Source organism: Sipha flava, unplaced genomic scaffold, assembly GCF_003268045.1.
Source record: "Sipha flava isolate LNK unplaced genomic scaffold, YSA_version1 112_pilon_pilon, whole genome shotgun sequence".
Taxonomy (NCBI): domain Eukaryota; kingdom Metazoa; phylum Arthropoda; class Insecta; order Hemiptera; family Aphididae; genus Sipha; species Sipha flava.
In genome coordinates this window covers 1,002,729-1,022,387 of record NW_020271731.1, presented here as the reverse complement: position 1 = coordinate 1,022,387, position 19,659 = coordinate 1,002,729, and the positions used below count along the sequence as shown (strand labels likewise).

At 31.1% G+C, this 19,659-nt stretch overlaps 1 protein-coding gene across 1 annotated transcript in view; it reads right to left on the bottom strand.

Moving 5' to 3' along the window:
• LOC112689538 (metabotropic glutamate receptor 2) overlaps positions 1 to 19,659 on the bottom strand; it is a 310,121-nt gene that overhangs the window by 63,907 nt on the left and 226,555 nt on the right. Inside the window, exons 8-9 of the mRNA XM_025563298.1 lie at positions 7,506 to 7,639; positions 2,956 to 3,281 (exon numbers count right to left, since the gene is read on the bottom strand). Of these exons, the coding sequence (XP_025419083.1) occupies positions 2,956 to 3,281; positions 7,506 to 7,639 (460 nt within the window). The remainder of the gene's footprint in view (positions 1 to 2,955; positions 3,282 to 7,505; positions 7,640 to 19,659) is intronic.

The following is a 19,659-nucleotide window of genomic DNA, read 5'->3' as shown; positions in this document are numbered from 1 at the left end:
CATAACAAATGTTCTCCATAGAATCACCAAGATAAAATTATCTCTTTTCTTGGTTGATTTAAAACCAACCCCTAAATCAAGTGAAATATTTCAACTCTTTTCGATATAACATATCAAAGTTAAAATTGAAGAGCCATACAAGCCAAAATTGATCAGTCAGTGCAATAATTGTCAGGAATATGACCACACCAAAACTTTTTGTGGCTACCCCTCACGATGTGTTCGGTGTAGGGTTTATCATTAGTCTGCCTCATGTCCAAATTCACGCGATGTTCCACCAATATAGGCACTTTGTTCTAGAGATCATCCTGCCAGCTACAAGGGATGCTCAGTATACAGGGAGTTTCGACGGGGTAGGAAACCTATCACCAATAGTAACTTTTTATCAGATCATATTATAAATCAGAATATAACTGTTAAAGATAGCCACCCATTAACTAAAACTTCTATAAATCAATCATTTAACCACATACCCACTTACGCTCAAGCCACCTCTGGTGAATTTATCAATACAGATCCTACCACTATATTTGACCTTAAAAATTTTCTCGGAGAGTTCAAATCCATTATTGAACCTCTTATCACTCTTCTCAATAAGTTAATCTCAAAATTACTTGATAAAATATAAATTTCTACTAATAATATCACTAACAAATCTATCTCAATCCTTAAATTCAATGGAAATGGCCTGAAAAATCATATTAATGAACTAGAAACTGTAATATACAATAAGCGCTTAGACATTGCTCTTATAACCGAAACACATTTCACCAAATATTCACACATTAACATTCCTGGTTACAAAGTATTAAAAACAAATCACCCTGATAATACAATGGAGTTTCCAATATAATTAAATATTCAATGGTTTATCAACCTTTCCAAAATTTTTGCCAAGAATATTTACAATCCTGTGCTTTAATTACAAAAATAAATAATGTCTCGGTCACCATAGCAACTGTATATTCTCCTCCTAAACACAAGATTACTAATTAAATTTCCTGACTACTTTAACACAATTAACAACATTTTGTTAGTTAGAGGTGACTATAACGCAAAACACCTGACCTGGGGATATCGTGTTAATAATCCACATGGAATAGTTCTACAAAATTTCATATCAACTAATGATTAAAAAATTTTGTCTTCTCCAGGTCCCACCTATTAGCCGTCGCAGCACGCAAAAACCTCGATATTATAGATATCTTTATGACCAAGATACTTAAACTGCAATACCAAAAATTTACTTTAATTAAGTTCCGACCACTCCTCAATCTTATTAAATATAAGAGCATTCCTTCTGGCACGTCCTGAATCTCCTAAATTATTTAAACCCACTATAGATAAAAACAAATTTCATGATCTTGTTAACCAACAAATAAATTTAAATGTAAAACTAAAATAAACTTATGACATCGACCTCGCTATAAATAATTTTACAAAACTTATTCAATCTGTGGCATGGTCTTCTACCTCAAAATTTCAAACTTAATTTCATAACCCTCTTCTTCAAGAATACATTCGTTGTATAATAGTAGAAATATGTAGAGCTACAGCTAACTTTCAACGAACTCGTCTTCCTTCTCATAAGCACAAATACAATAAATTATCAAATCATCTCAAAAAAATGCCGGCAAAACATAAAACTGAAACTTTCCAAATTTTCACCAAAAGATGGCACTCTTTGGAGAGCGACTATAAATATTTGTAAATTCAAAATCTCTAATCTACCAATTAAAAATCCGGATGGAAGTTGTGTCATCTCTGACTCTGATAAAGCTGATATTTTTAAAGTACACCTATCTGGTATTTTTCAAACCTCATCCTGATATTTACTCTCAAACTATTATTAGTGTTGTGGAAGATTATCTTATCTCCTTTTCTTACTTGCCATCTATTCCTATCAAACATTTCATGCCAAATGATATCAAATTTGCCATAAATAAATACTCCCTTAAGAAATATCCAGGATTTGACCTCATAACTGCCGAAGTAGCTAGGTGTTTACCTAAAAAAGCCTTGATTCATCTTGGTCATATTATTAATTCCATAATTAGACTATCATACTTTCCCATAATACAATAAATAATACTTAATGTTGTTTTTTTAATGTAATCAAAAGTTTAAAAAATATTTCACCCACTTACAGTAAAAATATTACGTATTTTCAGCTATTACCTTATTTACCTACGGTTAAACTTTTATCTCATGGCAATTACTCAGTATAAAGTTTTACTTGAATACTAATGTCTAGCAATATCTGTTGAAAAATGTATAGTACACGGGACATAATACTGTTTGATGTACGAATTAGATGATTTTTATTTTTATTTTTATTTTTTTGTTCTAATTCTCGTATCATGTAAACATACATCGATAAAGAAGATGTCACGTACCACGCCGAATTACTTGGGAATTTCGTGCGTGGAATGGTTTAAATTGTAGATTCTATTCGTCCCATAATACAATTGGGGCAACAGTTTTTATACAAGGTGCATGGTAACGAAAAATACACACACCATTATTAGGGACGCGATAGCTACATATTGTCCGCACGAAGCTGTGTAGTGGCATGCTGTACTCAGAGAGGTGGATTCAGATCGTGATAACGAGGGAGGGGAGTGTTTCTAAGGGAATTTGTTCAGGAATAACAAGTTAACTACCTTCTACAATTATAAATGAAAAAAATATTTTAATTAGTTTTCAATAAATATTATGTTATATTAAATATATTATATCTGTATTTATTGAAAACTAATTAAAATATTTTTTTTTACTTATAATTATAGAAGGTAGTTAACTTGTTATTCCTGAACAAATGCCCATGGTATATTATACCACAGCTGGAACGTCTAAATTTTAAGACTAAAATTCGGAATTCTAAAGGTTTTTTTTTTTTTAAGTACGAGAAAATGCACGTGTTTAAATTATATTATCATCAGGATTCCACCTTACCTCTGTATGGCGCAAACGATGTCGGTGGGCTTGAGCACCAGCACGAACGTGATGAGATAGCACAACAGTATGCCGGATAGGAGTACGTAGGAGACTTCCCTGCCGGCCGCTTTTACGATGGGCGTGTGGTTGTGCTTGACGAACACAGCGACCACCAGCATAGTGACGACCACGCCCGCGGTCGACAATGTCATAGCTCCGATGGCCCAGCTGCTTCCAGCCTGCAAAAATGCTTCCGGTATCTCCAAGCACTGTTGATGCTCAACATCGGGCAGCGTTCCTTCGGGGCACATCTCACACAGGGTCTCGTCGATGACTGATCGGATCTGAAAACGTTGTTTAAACAATGGTCGATCATTTTTATTTCGATATTTTCAGTCTATTATTGTAAACAATGTGTAGAATTAGTTATGTGGGCATAGATTACGATTTAAAAACATATAAAACACGACTATGGACCTCTTCGATCGAATATAGATGCTGTATGTAAGCAATATATTGTAATGATATTATTAGTATTAATGATACACAATATATAATGACCGTAAGGGACGATCAAGACAGAAATGTAAGACATATTCATATATATCATTGCACGGGCATATAATAATTTCGATACTATGCTAATAATTACGATTTACACGCACCGATAGAAAAGAGTACATCACCCGAGCTTTATAATAAGTCGATGGTACATTTAAGTTCTTTCTCAACAAGATTAATAGGCTATTTATGGGTTCTTGAAATATGGGTACCGAGTAAAAGTTTAATGGGTTACAATTATTGATAAAACTGACAAACATTTTAATCATATTGTCAAATGGTAAGAGAAAAATAATGTAGGATCTAAAAATTTACTTTTATCGATAACTTATAATTATTATTAACGTATTTTTCAACAAGGTTTGAAAAAATTATTATGAACTAATTTTTTTTATAAGATTATATGATTATATATAGCATCAAGTGAGTGGCAAAAATGAAAATTTTTTAAAATTTATATCTAAAACATTTTCTATTAGTGTCTAAAAGTTTTATAAGACATAGTTAAAAAAAAATAGGTTCAATACATTTGGATTTGTATGTTTTATAAATGAATAAATCGTTTGGCAGTAATAATATATAAGTGAAAAAAAAAAAAATTTTGCAATAGTAAAATTCATGCAAAACATATTTTTTTTGAAATTTTGTCTCAATCATTTCGTCCTAAACGTACAATGACTTATGTAAGAGAATTAAGTTCAGAAGTTTTTTGAAACGATTGAAATTATTTTTTCCGCGTAACGGACAATAAAAATATAATAAAATGTATATGCAATTGGAACGAATCAAATATTTAATTATCATGTATCCGTTTATGTCTATGTTATATATATATTTATAATTAGAAAGTGATTTGGAGGAATATTTCATCGTATTATACTTAAATAATGAACGTTTTAAATTAACTTCAACACCAGAATACAGTTTCTTTAAATAATTTAACATCAACGGTATGAAGTTAATGTTTTATCTGGAAGTTGAATTCTCGTCTAGACGATAAAAATTATTTCAACCAATTGGCGTATCAATTAGTTCTGAAGACAGCTGTGAACTGTATTCAAAGTACCTAAATATATGATCATGCGGTATGATTTCAAGTATGCAAACATTTCGATTATCAATGTACGACGAAGAATGTTTGTGCAAATTATAGATTTAGTTGTTCCACAACAGTACAGCAACTAAATTGAGTTAAATCTGATGAAATTTATAGTGGCGATTCGTTGTAATAATATTATATAAGTAAATATATGTGGAATAAAGCGGTTCGCGTCACCGTCCGAATTCAATAACAATATATACAATCGTTAAGTTCAACCACTTGAAAACTTGGCATGCACTTTGTAGCCACAATCAACACGAACAGATACACAACAAACACGTTACGCGATGTATTATTTTCTGATCAAATTTCACGTGTACACAAAAGGAATACAAAGTTTGCAAGCTCGACTAAAATTGCGCGTGACTTATAATCAGATTTCAGCACCCGGTAAAATATTAACATTTTAAATATACTCATATATTTTTATTTATGAGTTAGTATTAGTTTATTCTTGAGATAAATTTGTTAGTCTGAATAATGTCGTTTTGTAAAATTATGCAGAGCAAAATATTCAGACAAATAATATATATTTATGAATGTAACGTTAAGACAACAGACTTGCATTTGAAAACAAAATTTAGTAAAATTAAACTTTAAAATTGATGGTATTTCTATAAATAATAACGGAGTGAACGAAAAAAATGTTAAATCTAAAATTAGTATAGTCATTACTAACTTGTCGCTAATTTCCAATAAAAATTAAATACAAATTACTAACTCAAAAAGAAAAAAAAATGTAAAAAACAACTAATTTGCCCGTGCTCTAATTTGAAATTCATATATATATATATATATATATATACAACTATTAATTAAATAAATAAAATATAACATAACTGCAATTTAAAATTAATTTAAATTCAACAGTTATGAGTAATTTGAGTTGCAATGTTGGGAGATTGCAATTTTTAACCTTTCAGGCCTATACTATAACTTTGATTGACGTGCAGTGAATTTTTGAGGGATAGACATTTTTTTTTTTTGGGGGGAAGATGAGTATTTAACACTCTCTCAAATGTACCCATGGGTGGGTGTCATAATGAAATGTTGTTACACCTTTATTTTGGCGATCCGGCGCTATTGATAAGTTTATTATATATTTTGTATACTTACAATTATGGAGTATAATAATGTAGTTAAAAGAAGAATTTTTAATAACCAGAGAGTTAAAATTATGAATATTAAACAGTTTTATAAAAAGATATAGATATATTTCATAGCACTAAGTAAAAAAAAATATTCAAATGTTCATTTTACAATGCCGAATGGAGAAAAAGCTTAAATCCAATACATTTAAACATACATACATTAACATCAGTAAAATGTTAGGATTTTTATTTACTTTTTTTTTTTTTTTGGGGGTGGGGGTAGAGGGCTGATTTGGAATGTGAAAGTCCGTATGGTGCTTTCCACTTATCAATTTCTACGAGCTCGTTGTAATTTCATGTGGTAAATTACTATATGCAACGATGGAATATTACTAGGAAACGATAATTAACACATAAATACGAGTACATGGTGAGTACGTTTGTATCGCAGGATATTTATGCGTTTATATAGTACACCGGTCGTATATGATCGATTACAATAAAATTATCGTTATGGTATTAACACGATTATACTATATCCTCGTTACAATGAAGTAAAATACGGTTCTATGTAATTTAAGCGTAGTAATTTCGACGCGGAACTTTGGTCGCGGCAAAATAGTCGCAGTGAAAATCATCGTGTATCATTTGGTCATCTCTGGTAAATTGCAGCAAAATCGGTATATTTTCTAAAATTTGATATGTAAAAATGTATTACGATCGATATCATATCGTAAAGTATGTACAGTGTATGCTAGTAGGTATATAAAACAAATTACTAAGAAATTGGTAATCTTACCACAGCTTACATACAGCCATACAGGTATCAATTTAATAAAATTGCACGAGTAAAGAACTTGTATAATGACTGTAGGTACAGCAGTACATATATCAAATAAGTACAATATTATATTGGACTGGTAAATAACTTGTTTAGTTAAGATAATAAAAATAATTAAAATTTTATCTTGTTAAGTTATGCAATAGTGTAAACGTTTGATACAATTTGTACGTGTTAGCCATATGTTACGGCCGTGTACGGAGTGCTTTGTTAAAATTTTAATAATGTTGCTAAATTATACTTTAAGCCAAAAGAATAAAAATTAATAATTCACAATAATCATGTGCATCGAAAAGAAAAAAATGGCGACGAAAAAATTATTTGAAAATGTTGTGATTATAAAAAATTTACTTGCCGCGGTCGCGTTCACACAAGAAATTATAAAATTATTAAATATGTTAAGCATAATCATGTGCCTGATGTAGGTACCTAAATTAAAATGTAAAAAATATATGTATGATTTGAAGGAAGTGGCGAAAATATTTCAACTGAGTACTCATGGTGTCATTGGAACAATAATATCAAAAGTAAATAGTTAATAATTATAAAATTCAATTAAAACTAATATTTATTTTTAATTAGGTTGATGCTGCAATTGCAGGTAAATTACCACCAATAAATCAACTTAAAAGAATAGTAAAACGAACAAGTCAATTTGAAAGTCCTGCTCCACCGAATCCTATGACGTTAGAAGAGCTAAAAAAATTCAATTTTAATTTATATATATAAATATATGTAGAATTTAAAAAAATACGATAACCACTTAATAATTGTGATAGAGTGGAAATAGAACAAATATATTTTTTATACATTAATAACGTTAAGAAAATAACTACGTGTCATATCATGTGCGATCCTTTTTTCTTATTTTCTAGATATTATTATAGTTCTCTTACTTACACGAACTAATGAATTGTATAATTCTACAGCACTACAATTATTGTTATTTTTGTTTATTAAAACGTGATCTTGCCTGGTATTGTGTGCAGTTTAAACAATGCCAACAACATTTTTCACCCTCTAGATATTGCTTAGCTTGTCCTTTTTGGCATGGTAAGCTGCAAACGGATTCTGGAGGATTCGATGTGTCCGTTTTGAACCGCGTCTCTTCAGAAATCAATACACGTGCACAGAAATAAAAAAAATGTTATTGTTATTAATAGATTATATAACTACTGCATTATTATACACATTAACAATAACAACAAAAATATCAAGAACAACAGCATTAATACCTATTATGATTATTTATATTTGTTTACAATTATGTTTGTGATTAAAAAAATGATATTTGTAGAGACTTAAAATACATTCACTGAATACTAATACAGTGGATTCTTAATATGACGAACGTCGCTATTTCGAATTTTTCGTTATCTCGAACTACTTTAAATTTCTCTTGAAACTACTATTACACTTAATAGTGTTTTGCTCTCGATAACAGGATATAAAATTAATCGTTTTTCATTATCTCGAGTTCATAAATAATATAATTATCACGATTAAAACAGGAACTGTGCAATACATTAGTGCAGTACGTTGCATACATTTTGCAGTATAGCGATTGTGATTTAGCGCGTTGGTAGTCACGTTTGTAGTATTAAAATAGTTCGTTTGTTTGTTTGTAAAGTAGTAAAATAGAAAATAAGCGTAAATTAAATGTTCTTTCACTTTCGGACAAAGTTCGTTGAATACAGTTAGTTGAAAAAGGTGACCGTAAAAAATGTGAAGTCGCCTATGAATTCAATATTCCACCAAATACATTATCGTCAATTATTAAACAGAAAGAGAAAATAATGAAGTTCAATTGTGGAAGTATAAAAAAATCAGGGGGGTTTGAATTTGGAAAAATAAGTATTTTCTGCTGATGTTTGGTAGGGATAAGGAAGTAAGATTTAGTTAGGTTTATGTTCTGTTTAACTTCTATTTCATATTGTGATATCACAAAAAAAAGTATTATGCAATCAAATATCAAGAAATCGTAGTAGCAAGGTTATTGATGTTTTAAAGTTGAAAAAAACGTTCCATATCATCATGTTATTATTGTTATCAATTATAATACAAATTTACAAATTATATTCATATTTCATATCAATCAGCCGTTTCGTGTGTTCAAGATAAACCATTTTTTTTTCTATGAAGAATTTGTAAAAATCTCAGAAAAATTTAGGGGATGAGGGTTACAACCAACAAACACCACTCCTATTTATGCCACTGCGTTCGATTGTTGCAAGAAACAGAATTGTAAGTGCTATAAATCAGAATGAAATAATTTTAAAATCTATCATCAATATATTTTCACAAGCATTTTAAAGGAAAATTGCTTCAAAAACAGTATTAGTAAAATATAACCTACCCTTTTCCCAGTCACTAAATCCAATGAAACATCAGGAAATTGTTTGTTACAATGGAGAGTTACTAATAAGTTTTAATAATATATTATGGATATCGGTTTAATAATATAAGAAAAAATATTAGGTATAATATACTTATTTTTTTTTCCGAAAATCGGCAACACACTTGCCACATGGAAGCAGGGACCAGAACCGTAACCGAAAAGAACTGGTACTGGAGCCGGTTAACCTTTAAAATTTAGGAACCATAACTGAATCAGGAACCTTTATTTCCATAAATGAAAAACCGTAACCGTAACCATAACCTTAGTTATGAAAGGGTTAATTTAGATCAGTTATTTAGACTAGTAAAACAGGCGAGTCCGTTTTCGACCAAAATCGTAGTCTTCCCTTTTCGGCCGATTCACTTTTCATCCAAATTTAAAATAGGCCGATACCCTTTTCGACCAAAACAAAAATTTATATAATACATTTAAAATAATAAATTAATGATATACAATGTTTGATTATGATGGAAACCACTTTAAATATATGTTTCGACTTATTTTAATTTTTACATTGTACAAATGTGCACAGCAATAGTGTGCACTACTGCACCACTATAACACACACTGATACCGTTCCGCACATATACACGAGCCGCCACTATTACAACAGTATCAAGGATTATATATTAACTAGGTTAGGCTTAGACTATAATTCCCTCTGGGGCGAAGTTCCATCCCCCCGAAAAGTGCCATGCAGTGGTACTTGAGTTTGTGAGTGAAGCCGGCAAGTGTAACGAGCGAAGTTCTAAAATTTTTAAAATTAAAGTTCCAATTTTTCGAAAAAAAATGCAAACAATTTTCATTACGATAAGAGATCAAAACTAGATACAAAATATCGTTCTCTTTTATATTAATATTTTAATAATTATTGACAACAATTGTACATCATTGTTTTAAATTTATTATATAAATTTTTGTTTTGAGCGAAAACGGAATTGGCCTATTTTAAATTTGGTCGAAAAGTGAATTAGCCGAAAAGAGAAGGGTACGTTTTTGGTCGAAAACGGCCATGTACAGTAAAACTATGGTAATGACTATTTTGTTTATCCATTTGTCAGATCACAAAAATAAAAGTCAAATCTTTTTATGTTTTTATTATTTTGTTTTGTTAACTATAATAGTGTAATGCATATAATAATTAAATTTTTAATATTATTATTATTATTATTTTTTGTATGTTTATTAATATATTACAATTTACAATGAGTATATCATTAATCTATAGTATATCTTTTCTATTAAGTATTAATTACTTTATAATTAAATTATAATTAATGTTTATACTAATTTGTAGCTACAACAGTAGCCAGTATTAACTTTGATTCCTAATTAAAATTAATTATTTCATAAAATCATAATATTTCACAATATTACAAAATATTTTACAAATTCTTACTATGAGTTGGAATAAAATAACTTAACCTGGCTTAAAGAAATATAATAGGCTGATATAATATATATATAACTATTTTTTTTAACTATTCATAATATCTTCTATTATCATGAAATGAACAACAACAAGTACAATTTAAACAAGAATAAATAAATAATTTCATATTATTTTTTAATACATTTATAATAATCAGAGTAAATCGAAATTAATCGGTTCTAGAACCCTTACTTTTTTAAAAAGCCGAAACCGAAACTGAAACCGAAAGAACCTATAGGTTTCAGTTCCTACATGGAAGTACCGTTAAGCAGTGTTTCAGGTGGCGGATCACCATCGTTTATTAATCTTTACATCTTTATTTGGGGTGACCGCGGGACAGTCCTCCACAGTCAACCCCTTATAGATAACTTTTGTTTGTGGCGACCGCGAGACAGTCTCCCGCGGTCGACCCTTTACAACAATAGTGTGCCAACCTTCGGTGGGTATATAACATATAATATACTAAAAACTAAAAAACTTTTAACTTTTTTATTTTTGAATGATTCGAAAATCATCTTTCAAATTCGAATAAATGGTAGATTTATTTAGATAATGAACAATTTTACTACAATATAAGAGTAAGTATTTTTAAAATTCACTATCAGACTGTCAAGTAACAGAGCACATAAAGTGTGGTTAACAAGGTTTACCTCCATTCTCAAATGTGCGTATATTATTATGTATCATTATATCCACGTTGTTGAGGGTTTAGTTGTATTGATTTCTTGATTTCAAATCCGAAATAATCTAAAGTGTTTGATGTAAATATGCCGTAAAAAAAAAAAAAAAAAAAATCGTATAGCATTCTTAAAACGTTCCATGGTGAATATATTCGTATATCTTATATATAATAGTTTCCTATCACATTGTTTATTATTAAACTTCTCCGAAACGGCTTGACCGAATTCCATGAATTTTTTTTTTATGTATATTTGGTAGGTCTGATAATAGCTCTTGTACAATTTTTTAAACCCTTTAGTGTTAAGAGTGGCCCACCTCAAATGTATAAATTATATACTAATATATGCGGAATCATCGACTTAATATCCATGGTATCTGCATATTGTAATAAGTTTATAATATTGTGTGTATATATATAAAGAAAAAAATTGTTCTATAAGAAACAAGGTTATCGAACGATAAAGATCGTTATACCTTTTTGGCCGAACGATTGAAAACACTTTAAATTAACAAAGAACAAACCGCTTAACCCCCCCCAAAAAAAACCAAAAAACGATACGATTGAGAACGAATTTATGTGCAACGTTGCCATAGTTTGCCATATCATTTATTTGGCTTTTGAAAAATTCAATATACATACAATAAATATTCTTGAAAAAAGTCATAAATTAATAATTATAATCGTATAAAAATAAGCGCCTAATAATATGTAATGTATAATATGAATACAAAATTAAAAATATGTAGAACTTATAAAAATATCTAATATCTGTGTAGTGTATATATGTATGAAAAAATTGTAAAATATGTAGAATTTATAGAATTATGAAATATTTATGTATAAAAATGAAATAAATATTAAAATAAATATGCTATGTAGTATACCTGTATTATATTGACGAATATTTTGTGCGACGACTGCAAAGCCTAACCATTATTATCTCGTATCTAGTACCTAATTTACTATTAATATCCAGCTAATTCGATATAAGTCCGATAAATATCAACATATTATTGTAATCATATTATCGATCGATTACATTTGGCAACGTTGAAAAAAAAAAACCTCGAGCGTTCTCAATCGTATTTTACCGAGAAAAAATGCCAGGTTAGACAAGATGCAAGACTCAAAGGGACCATTTGGGTTCTTGAACATATGCAGCCATAAACATGAGAAATAGAAGAGAGCAAAAAAGAGACAATCAAATCCAATCCGATAGTATGAATATACACGTGAGTGTAGTGTAATTGTGTGAAACTCAATCATAAGAGACTGAAACGAGCTAAAAGGCAATGGCTTCAAAAATGAGGCGGTCGAGATGTGTTGCACATCAAGAAAAGTGCAACTACCAGTAACAGAAGCATCATCTGAACCATTAAACGTTTTACTTATGGGTACGGTCAAATCTGTTTCTGAAATCCATTCGTACATTAAATCCACGCTTTCAAATTATATCGTTCAAAGCAACACAAATAGTCCAGGATTACCTCGAAGTACACATTTTAATTTGGTTAACTGACAAAATATGTCCTGAAAAATTCGATAATATTATTTAACTGCTATTAGATATTGTTCAACAAACGTAATTCATGACTCATGTGGTAATCTGAATCGTCTTACATAACATATGGTAAATGTACAAAGCCTTTTTCGAAAGATTTCACTAACGATACGATCATAAACGTTGAATTTTATGCAGTATATCGTCGTAAAAATACCGATAACGGTGGACAATTATTCATAAAAAATAATAACAATGCAGACATTGATATTGACAATTGTTAGGTGGTATCTATATTTGCCTTTGCTGAGAAAAACATTCAACGTTCATACTGATGTTGAATTCTGTAGTTCGGTGAAAAACATCAAATACATGCAAGTATACATTGTAAGTATGTGCATAGAGGCATTGATATGACTGTATTGCGAAATAAATATACCGATGCGAAAACTTCTCGATTGAATAATAACGATGAAATAACGTTCTATCAACTTTGATAACAACAATAATAACGATGAAAAAATAATGAATAACATTATCGAAGCTATAATTTTAAACAGAAAATTAAAAAGCGAAGATGTATCTCAATGATTTCAACAGTGATGCCATTCAAATTCAAACAATTGCACATTCCGATGTGACTCGCCTTTACAATAACCATAAAAAAAAGCACAAAGACATCACTACAAGTGTGTGGACTGCATTTTGAAAATCTATGCTTATTACATGAGTTGCTACTAATTGCAATATATGTGGTCGGCTTCGCGTCAGAAAACTTATTTTTTGTGTATGTATCAAAAGGAAAACTAAAAACATATTGTGTATCCAAACGAATTTTAATAAATTAAGTTCAATCGAAGATTTGAAAAATCAGACTTTTCTCAATAAACTGAACAAAAAAAAATATAATAATCCAAAATAAGTTGAATATCGCTGTAACGATATAAGTATTTCTTTAAATTTAGTATACGGCACAGCAAGGTGGGTTGAATTTATTATATTATATAATGTTGGGTCTATTATATGGATCTATATAATATGTACCTATTTCAATACATTACAAATCATTATTTTAACCGTTATTTCTGGTGATTTACATTTAAAAAAAGACATAGCTTCTTCAACGAGTAACATAGAAGTTGAATACTTACCCGCAATATTATAACTGGGCAACGCCGAGTACCATTCACTCATTGATCATCATAACATTTCAAAACGACAAAATGTATGAACTTGATATTCGACATATTGGTCTCTCCAATACTCAAGATATGTAAAAAGAAGAAATTTTAAAAATATTGGCATTGGCAAATTTTTCCATGGTGCAAATCCACCCAAATAAGTAATTCAGGTAATTCAGCGTACAACCAACACTGTCATACCAATTCATTTGAAATTTCGTTTTATTTATTTTTTATAACCAATAGTTACACTAAACTAGGTTTTAAATATAAATGGTATTCACAACAAATGTCATTTAGACGTAATTACATTAAGATCATGCGTACATCAAGTTTAACAATATTACGTTAATAACTGTTTAAATTTCATATTTCGGACTAATGATATAATGCTTGATGCCTTTTGAAACTATGGAGTTGACTTTCCTGTACAATAGAATTACTCTAGAGTGTCATGAGTTTTTAATATTTCCGGGCCTTCCATAAAGGTAATAAAAATAATGAAATTTATTAAATCATAAGTCTCTACCGACATCATTGTACGTCAATTTATTATAACGTAATATTAAATGTATAAACTTGACTAATTGAATTCTCAATGATCACATTTAAGAACTTTTTCAATAGAATTTTCATTTAAATACACTTAACAAAACGTGCGTTCATGAATATTCTTAATATCTCTTGACTTTTTATATTATTATTAAGTAGATATTATTAATAAGTCATGGATTTTGATGAAAAATGTTTTTGGGGAAATATCTTTGATCATGGTTATTTATTTAAACTCACAATGTAAAAGAATCTAAATTATAAATTTGTATTTCTAAGTTGTTTGTAATTTAGGTTATTATTAATTTTAATGCTTATAATTTTTTTAATAATTTTTTAAAAGGGATATTTTATAACTACGAAAAGGTAATTTCGATGTAATTATTGCAAAAAATGGTTAGTCCAATTATTAATTCATATAATATTTAGTAATTTATAATCTATACAAGCGTTTACAATAAGAAAAAATTTTAATAATAATTTTTTTCGGCAATCCTTGAAAATAACTATAATTACCATACGAGGTCATCTACATAATACTGAGAGCTGACAACGATGATTTAAGATTTCATAAATTAAAATCAATTTTTGGAACTTAAATTTCAGTTTAAATTTTAAATAATAAATTGTCATTGTTTGTATTACGACTAATAACAATAATTAATTTTTTTTAAATGCTTATATTTTTCGAAGAATTTTTTAGATTTGTGCCAATTGCATGTGTTTTATATGAATGTGACGTAATTTTTTTTTTTTTATTTAAGAAAAATTTACAATCTATATACAATTTATATAATAAGTAAATATGATGAGATGAATATTACAGGACATGAAAATCTTGAGGGAAGGGAGTGTCCAGTGACACTACTTCCAATTTAAACTTAGTGGGGAGGTAACTTTATAATAATAGCACTAGGCATTATTTAATAAATCACACGGCCATTTGCGTTTGAGGCGACGAGGGGGGTTATCAGGTATTGTGCAAGAAGAGAGTTTAGATATGAGTGAGTTTGGATGGTTAAAGGTATTTTTATGAATTTTGTTATAATGATAAGAGGCAAGAGTGGATATTAATGGTATGTTAAGATCATGATGTAGGGTGCAGTTGCTGACATACCAGGGAGCATTAGATAGGACACGCAGAGATATTGATTGGAATGCTTGGAATTTGATTAGGTTTGAATTTTTAGTGGTACCCCACAGCTGTATTCCGTAAGTCATTGCTGGACGTAATATTTGTTTATATATTAGTGTTTTGTTATTTAAAGATATTTTGGATCGAAGAAGTGGTCTTAATTTGTGAAGCCTGAGGTTAAGGGAAGTTCTTTTAGCTTTGACGTGATTAGCCCAAGTTAGTCTTTTGTCGAAAAGAAGTCCTAAGTATTTAACGGAATTGACAATGGGAATTGTTTGGTTATTTATGTAAACTAAAGGAATTGTTGTAGGCCTGAGGGTAAAAGTGATGTGAGTGGATTTATTTTCATTAACTTTAATTTTCCATAAGTTGAATCAATCTTGTAGTTGGGTTAGGTGGTCTTGGAGGTTGTTTGTAGTGGTGGCTATTTCGGAGTTGGTTGACATTATGGCTGTGTCATCGGCGAAGGTAGCTAGAGTAGTGTTGATAGATTGTGGTAGATCTGCTGTATATATATTATAGAGAGTCGGGGAAAGAATACTGCCTTGAGGGACGCCTGCTTTTATAGGATGTGGGTCAGAAGTTTCGTCTTCACATCTTACTGAAAAAGTACAGTTTGATAGGAAGGATTTGAGTAAGAGGAATAACGGATTGGGTAAAAATAATAATTTGAACAGTAGTCCTTCGTGCCAGACCCGATCAAACGCCTGAGCAACATCAAGAAAAACCCCAGAACAAAATTTTTTTTTGTTCAAGAGATGAGGCAATAGTGTCGACTAGTCTGTGTAGTTGGTGAAGAGAGAAGTGCTTACTCCTAAAGCCGAATTGAGCGTTTGGAATAATTTGTTTATCGTTAAATATCGGATAAATTCTTTTTAATATGATTTTTTCTAAAATTGTTGAGAAGGTAGGAAGTAAGCTAATAGGCCTATATGAGGAGGGTTGGTCAGGAGGTTTTCCTGGCTTGTAGATTAGGATGATAACTGAGTGTTTCCAGATGGAAGGGATATAGGATAGACGAAGAATGGTATTGTAAATATAAGTGAGAAGTAAGATTGCTTTCTTAGGCAGGTATTTAGCAATAGTATTAGTTATCAGGTCGTGGCCTGGGGATTTATTATTTTTTAAGTTTTTAATGATATTTAGGACTTCAGAAGGGGAAGTATGTTTTGTAGGGAGACACATTGAGAGAGTGTTTAGGATTGATGCTTCAATATTAGAGTAGTGGCTTCTAGTGAGAAAGTTTGGATGTGGTGAGAATCTATTTTCAAGATCTGATGCGAATAAGTTTGCTTTGTCAAGATTTGACGAGGCTAGGGAGTTATCGGGGTACCGTAGTGGAGGTATTTTACTTTTTTTCCTTTAGGATGTTTTTAGTGGCTTTCCAAAGAAAGTTGTCTGTATTAGAGAGAGATTCCAAGTAGTTGTGAAATTTTTCAGAATTGTATTTTCGAAGAATATTTTTTAAGGAGTTGATGAGAGTGTTGAAATGCTTTTTATCACTGGGCAAGTGTGTTCTTTGCCATATACGGCGGGCTCGACGCTTTTCTGTAATGAGTTGTATTATGTGTGAGGGTAAAACATTGGTTGTGTGAGTGGAGAAGGAGTTGTTTTTAGAAGCTTCGAGTGCAGCATCTTGAATGATATTTGCGAAAGAGTGAACTGCAGTATCTAAGTCAGATGTGTTCTTTGAGGAGATGTTGAGAGTGATGGCATTTTCTATAGTTTGACTAAATTTTTTCCAGTTTGTTTTGCCCGGAGTGATAGTTGGGTGGTTTTTTGTAGCAGTTGAAGTATCGTTTAGAGTGAGTAATATTGGTGTATGGTCAGAAAAGAGGTCTGAGGAATTGGTAATAGTGTACTTTATGTGGCTAGGGAGCGTAGTGATAAAAAAGTCTAGAACGTCGGGACGTCTATTGGCAAGTGAGGGACAATATGTAGGGTAAGGAGGAGATATTATTTTAAGATTGTGATCAAGGATAAATCTGTTGAGAGTTCTACCTCTAGTATTAGGTTAACTAAAACCCCACTGGGGATGTTTGGCGTTGAAGTCCTCACCTACCAGGACGTGAGTACCGAGGGAATTAAATAAGTGCTCGAGATCATTTGGATTTAATTTAGTGCCTGGACGGATGTAAGTCGATGAGATAGTGGTAGGAATATGATTTAGTGTTAGGAAGATGTTAGTGGACTGTATGACGTTATTTTGATATGGGGGAAGAATGGTATGTTTAATATTTGACTTTAATAATATTGCAGAACCCGCATGGGAAGAGCCATCGGGATGGTTACATTGATATGTAGTATAGCCAGGAATGTAAAAAGAAGAGTTTGGTGTCAGGTGTGCTTCGCAGATGAGTAAAATATCAATGGAGTTTATAGAGAGGAAGGCATGAAGTTCGTTTTTTTGAAGCACTAGTCCATTAGCATTCCATTGAAGGATTGAGATATAGTGAGGAATATTATTTTGTCTATTTATCATTAGACAAAATTGATTTTTCAATGAGAGTAGTAAGTAGAGAGATCAATGGATTAATGGTGGATTGGAAGTTTTTGAGAAAGAGTTTTTGAGAAAGAGTGCCATTTGGTGGACTAGGTGGTCGGGATTTTGGGATGCGTTGGTGGGGATGTCTTGGCTCGGTAAATCGGTTGTTGTAGCTTGAGCATAAGATTTTTTGGGTTGGGTGTTCATTTTGGAAGTAGAGTTTACATTAGTGAATTTTACAGTAGAGGGTATTTCTTTCAGGTTAGCTTGAGTTGGATTTGACCTTTTGAGATGGTGGACAGCTTGAATTTTTTTGAACACAGGGCAACCTCTGTAATTGGTTGGGTGGGCACCACTACATAGTGCGCATGTTGCTGGTTGGTCAGCAGATTTTACACAGCTTTCAGACGCATGAGAGTCTCCACAGCGAACACTTTGGCAGGTGGTTGCAGTATGATTTTGTATGGCCGAAGCCTTGGCAACGGAGACATTGAATTGGTTGGTTGTTTGGACGGGGTTCTTCAATTTTTATCTTAGTATAGTAAAGGTGGTCAATTTTAAAGACATCTTTGTTGTTGATATCAGGCTCCAAATCAACGAAAAAGAGCGGGAGAGGTTGTTTCGTGGTTCTATGTAAAACATTTGTGACGTTACGAGGCATGTGCCCGAGCGCTAAGAGTTCTTTCTCTATTTCATTAATTGGTGTAGAGTGGTGAAGATTTCTAATAACTATTCTGAAGGCTCTGTCTTGTTTTAGTTGATAAGTGTGAAAAGCAGCTTTATTGGATTGTAGAAATTTAATGATAGAACGATACGAATCTGGTGAGCTTGTAGAGAGTTTTATGCCTTTTATGGAACTTTTACATACGAAGGGTTCACCATTCGTAAGTTGCTTAATGTTGTCACAGAAAGCCTTGTAATCATTAACCACGCAAATAAAAATAGATGGTGGGGGTTTGGTAGGTGCGGCAGAGTTTTCTAATTGCTCAGGTTCTTGGTCCATTTTTTCGGGTTGTGGATTGTTTTCGGATGCGTCGATCGTATCCGAAAATAAGGAAAATCGATTTTGAGTAACAAATACTTTTTTTGTTACTTGCGGTCTTGAAGTTGGGGTAGATGTAGAAGTAATTGTGCGTTTTTCTGAAGTGGGGGTGATCCAGCCATCGTTGGGATCAGAATTTAAAGATTGATTAGGCGATCTATTTGGCACGCTCTGTATACGTGCTTTAGAAATGATAAGTGGAGATACGATGGTTTTAGATTTTTGTGATGGCATGGTGGTTTATCGCTTATTGAGTGCGTTGTGCAATCGAACGACGATTAACGGAACTGACGGCCGAGTGCGTCTGCCGTAGATAACGATTACAATTAAATAGAGGTACCTAATTAATTTGTTTAAAGTTACCAGAGCTAGAAGCCGGAACTGCTTCGGTTGGATGTCATTGCGCTTGATTTGGTTGAAGATCACTTTTAACGAGAAATACGTTTTTGAATGATAAAAATCGGAACAGAATTGTTTGAGTAATTTAAAAATTACGGAACAATATAGTGGCGAACAATGATTCATGGTCAACGGTCGCCACGAGAGTGACGAATTTTAAAGTCCATTTTGTTATTTTTTTAAAAGCATCAGCATCTGGACTCTAATAATTTTATAATAAATACTAATATAAAAACTAATAATTATTATTATCAGCATCGTGATGAAAAAGTAATTGTCATTCGTTGGCATAAACTATTGAAATTTAATAGTTTTACAGA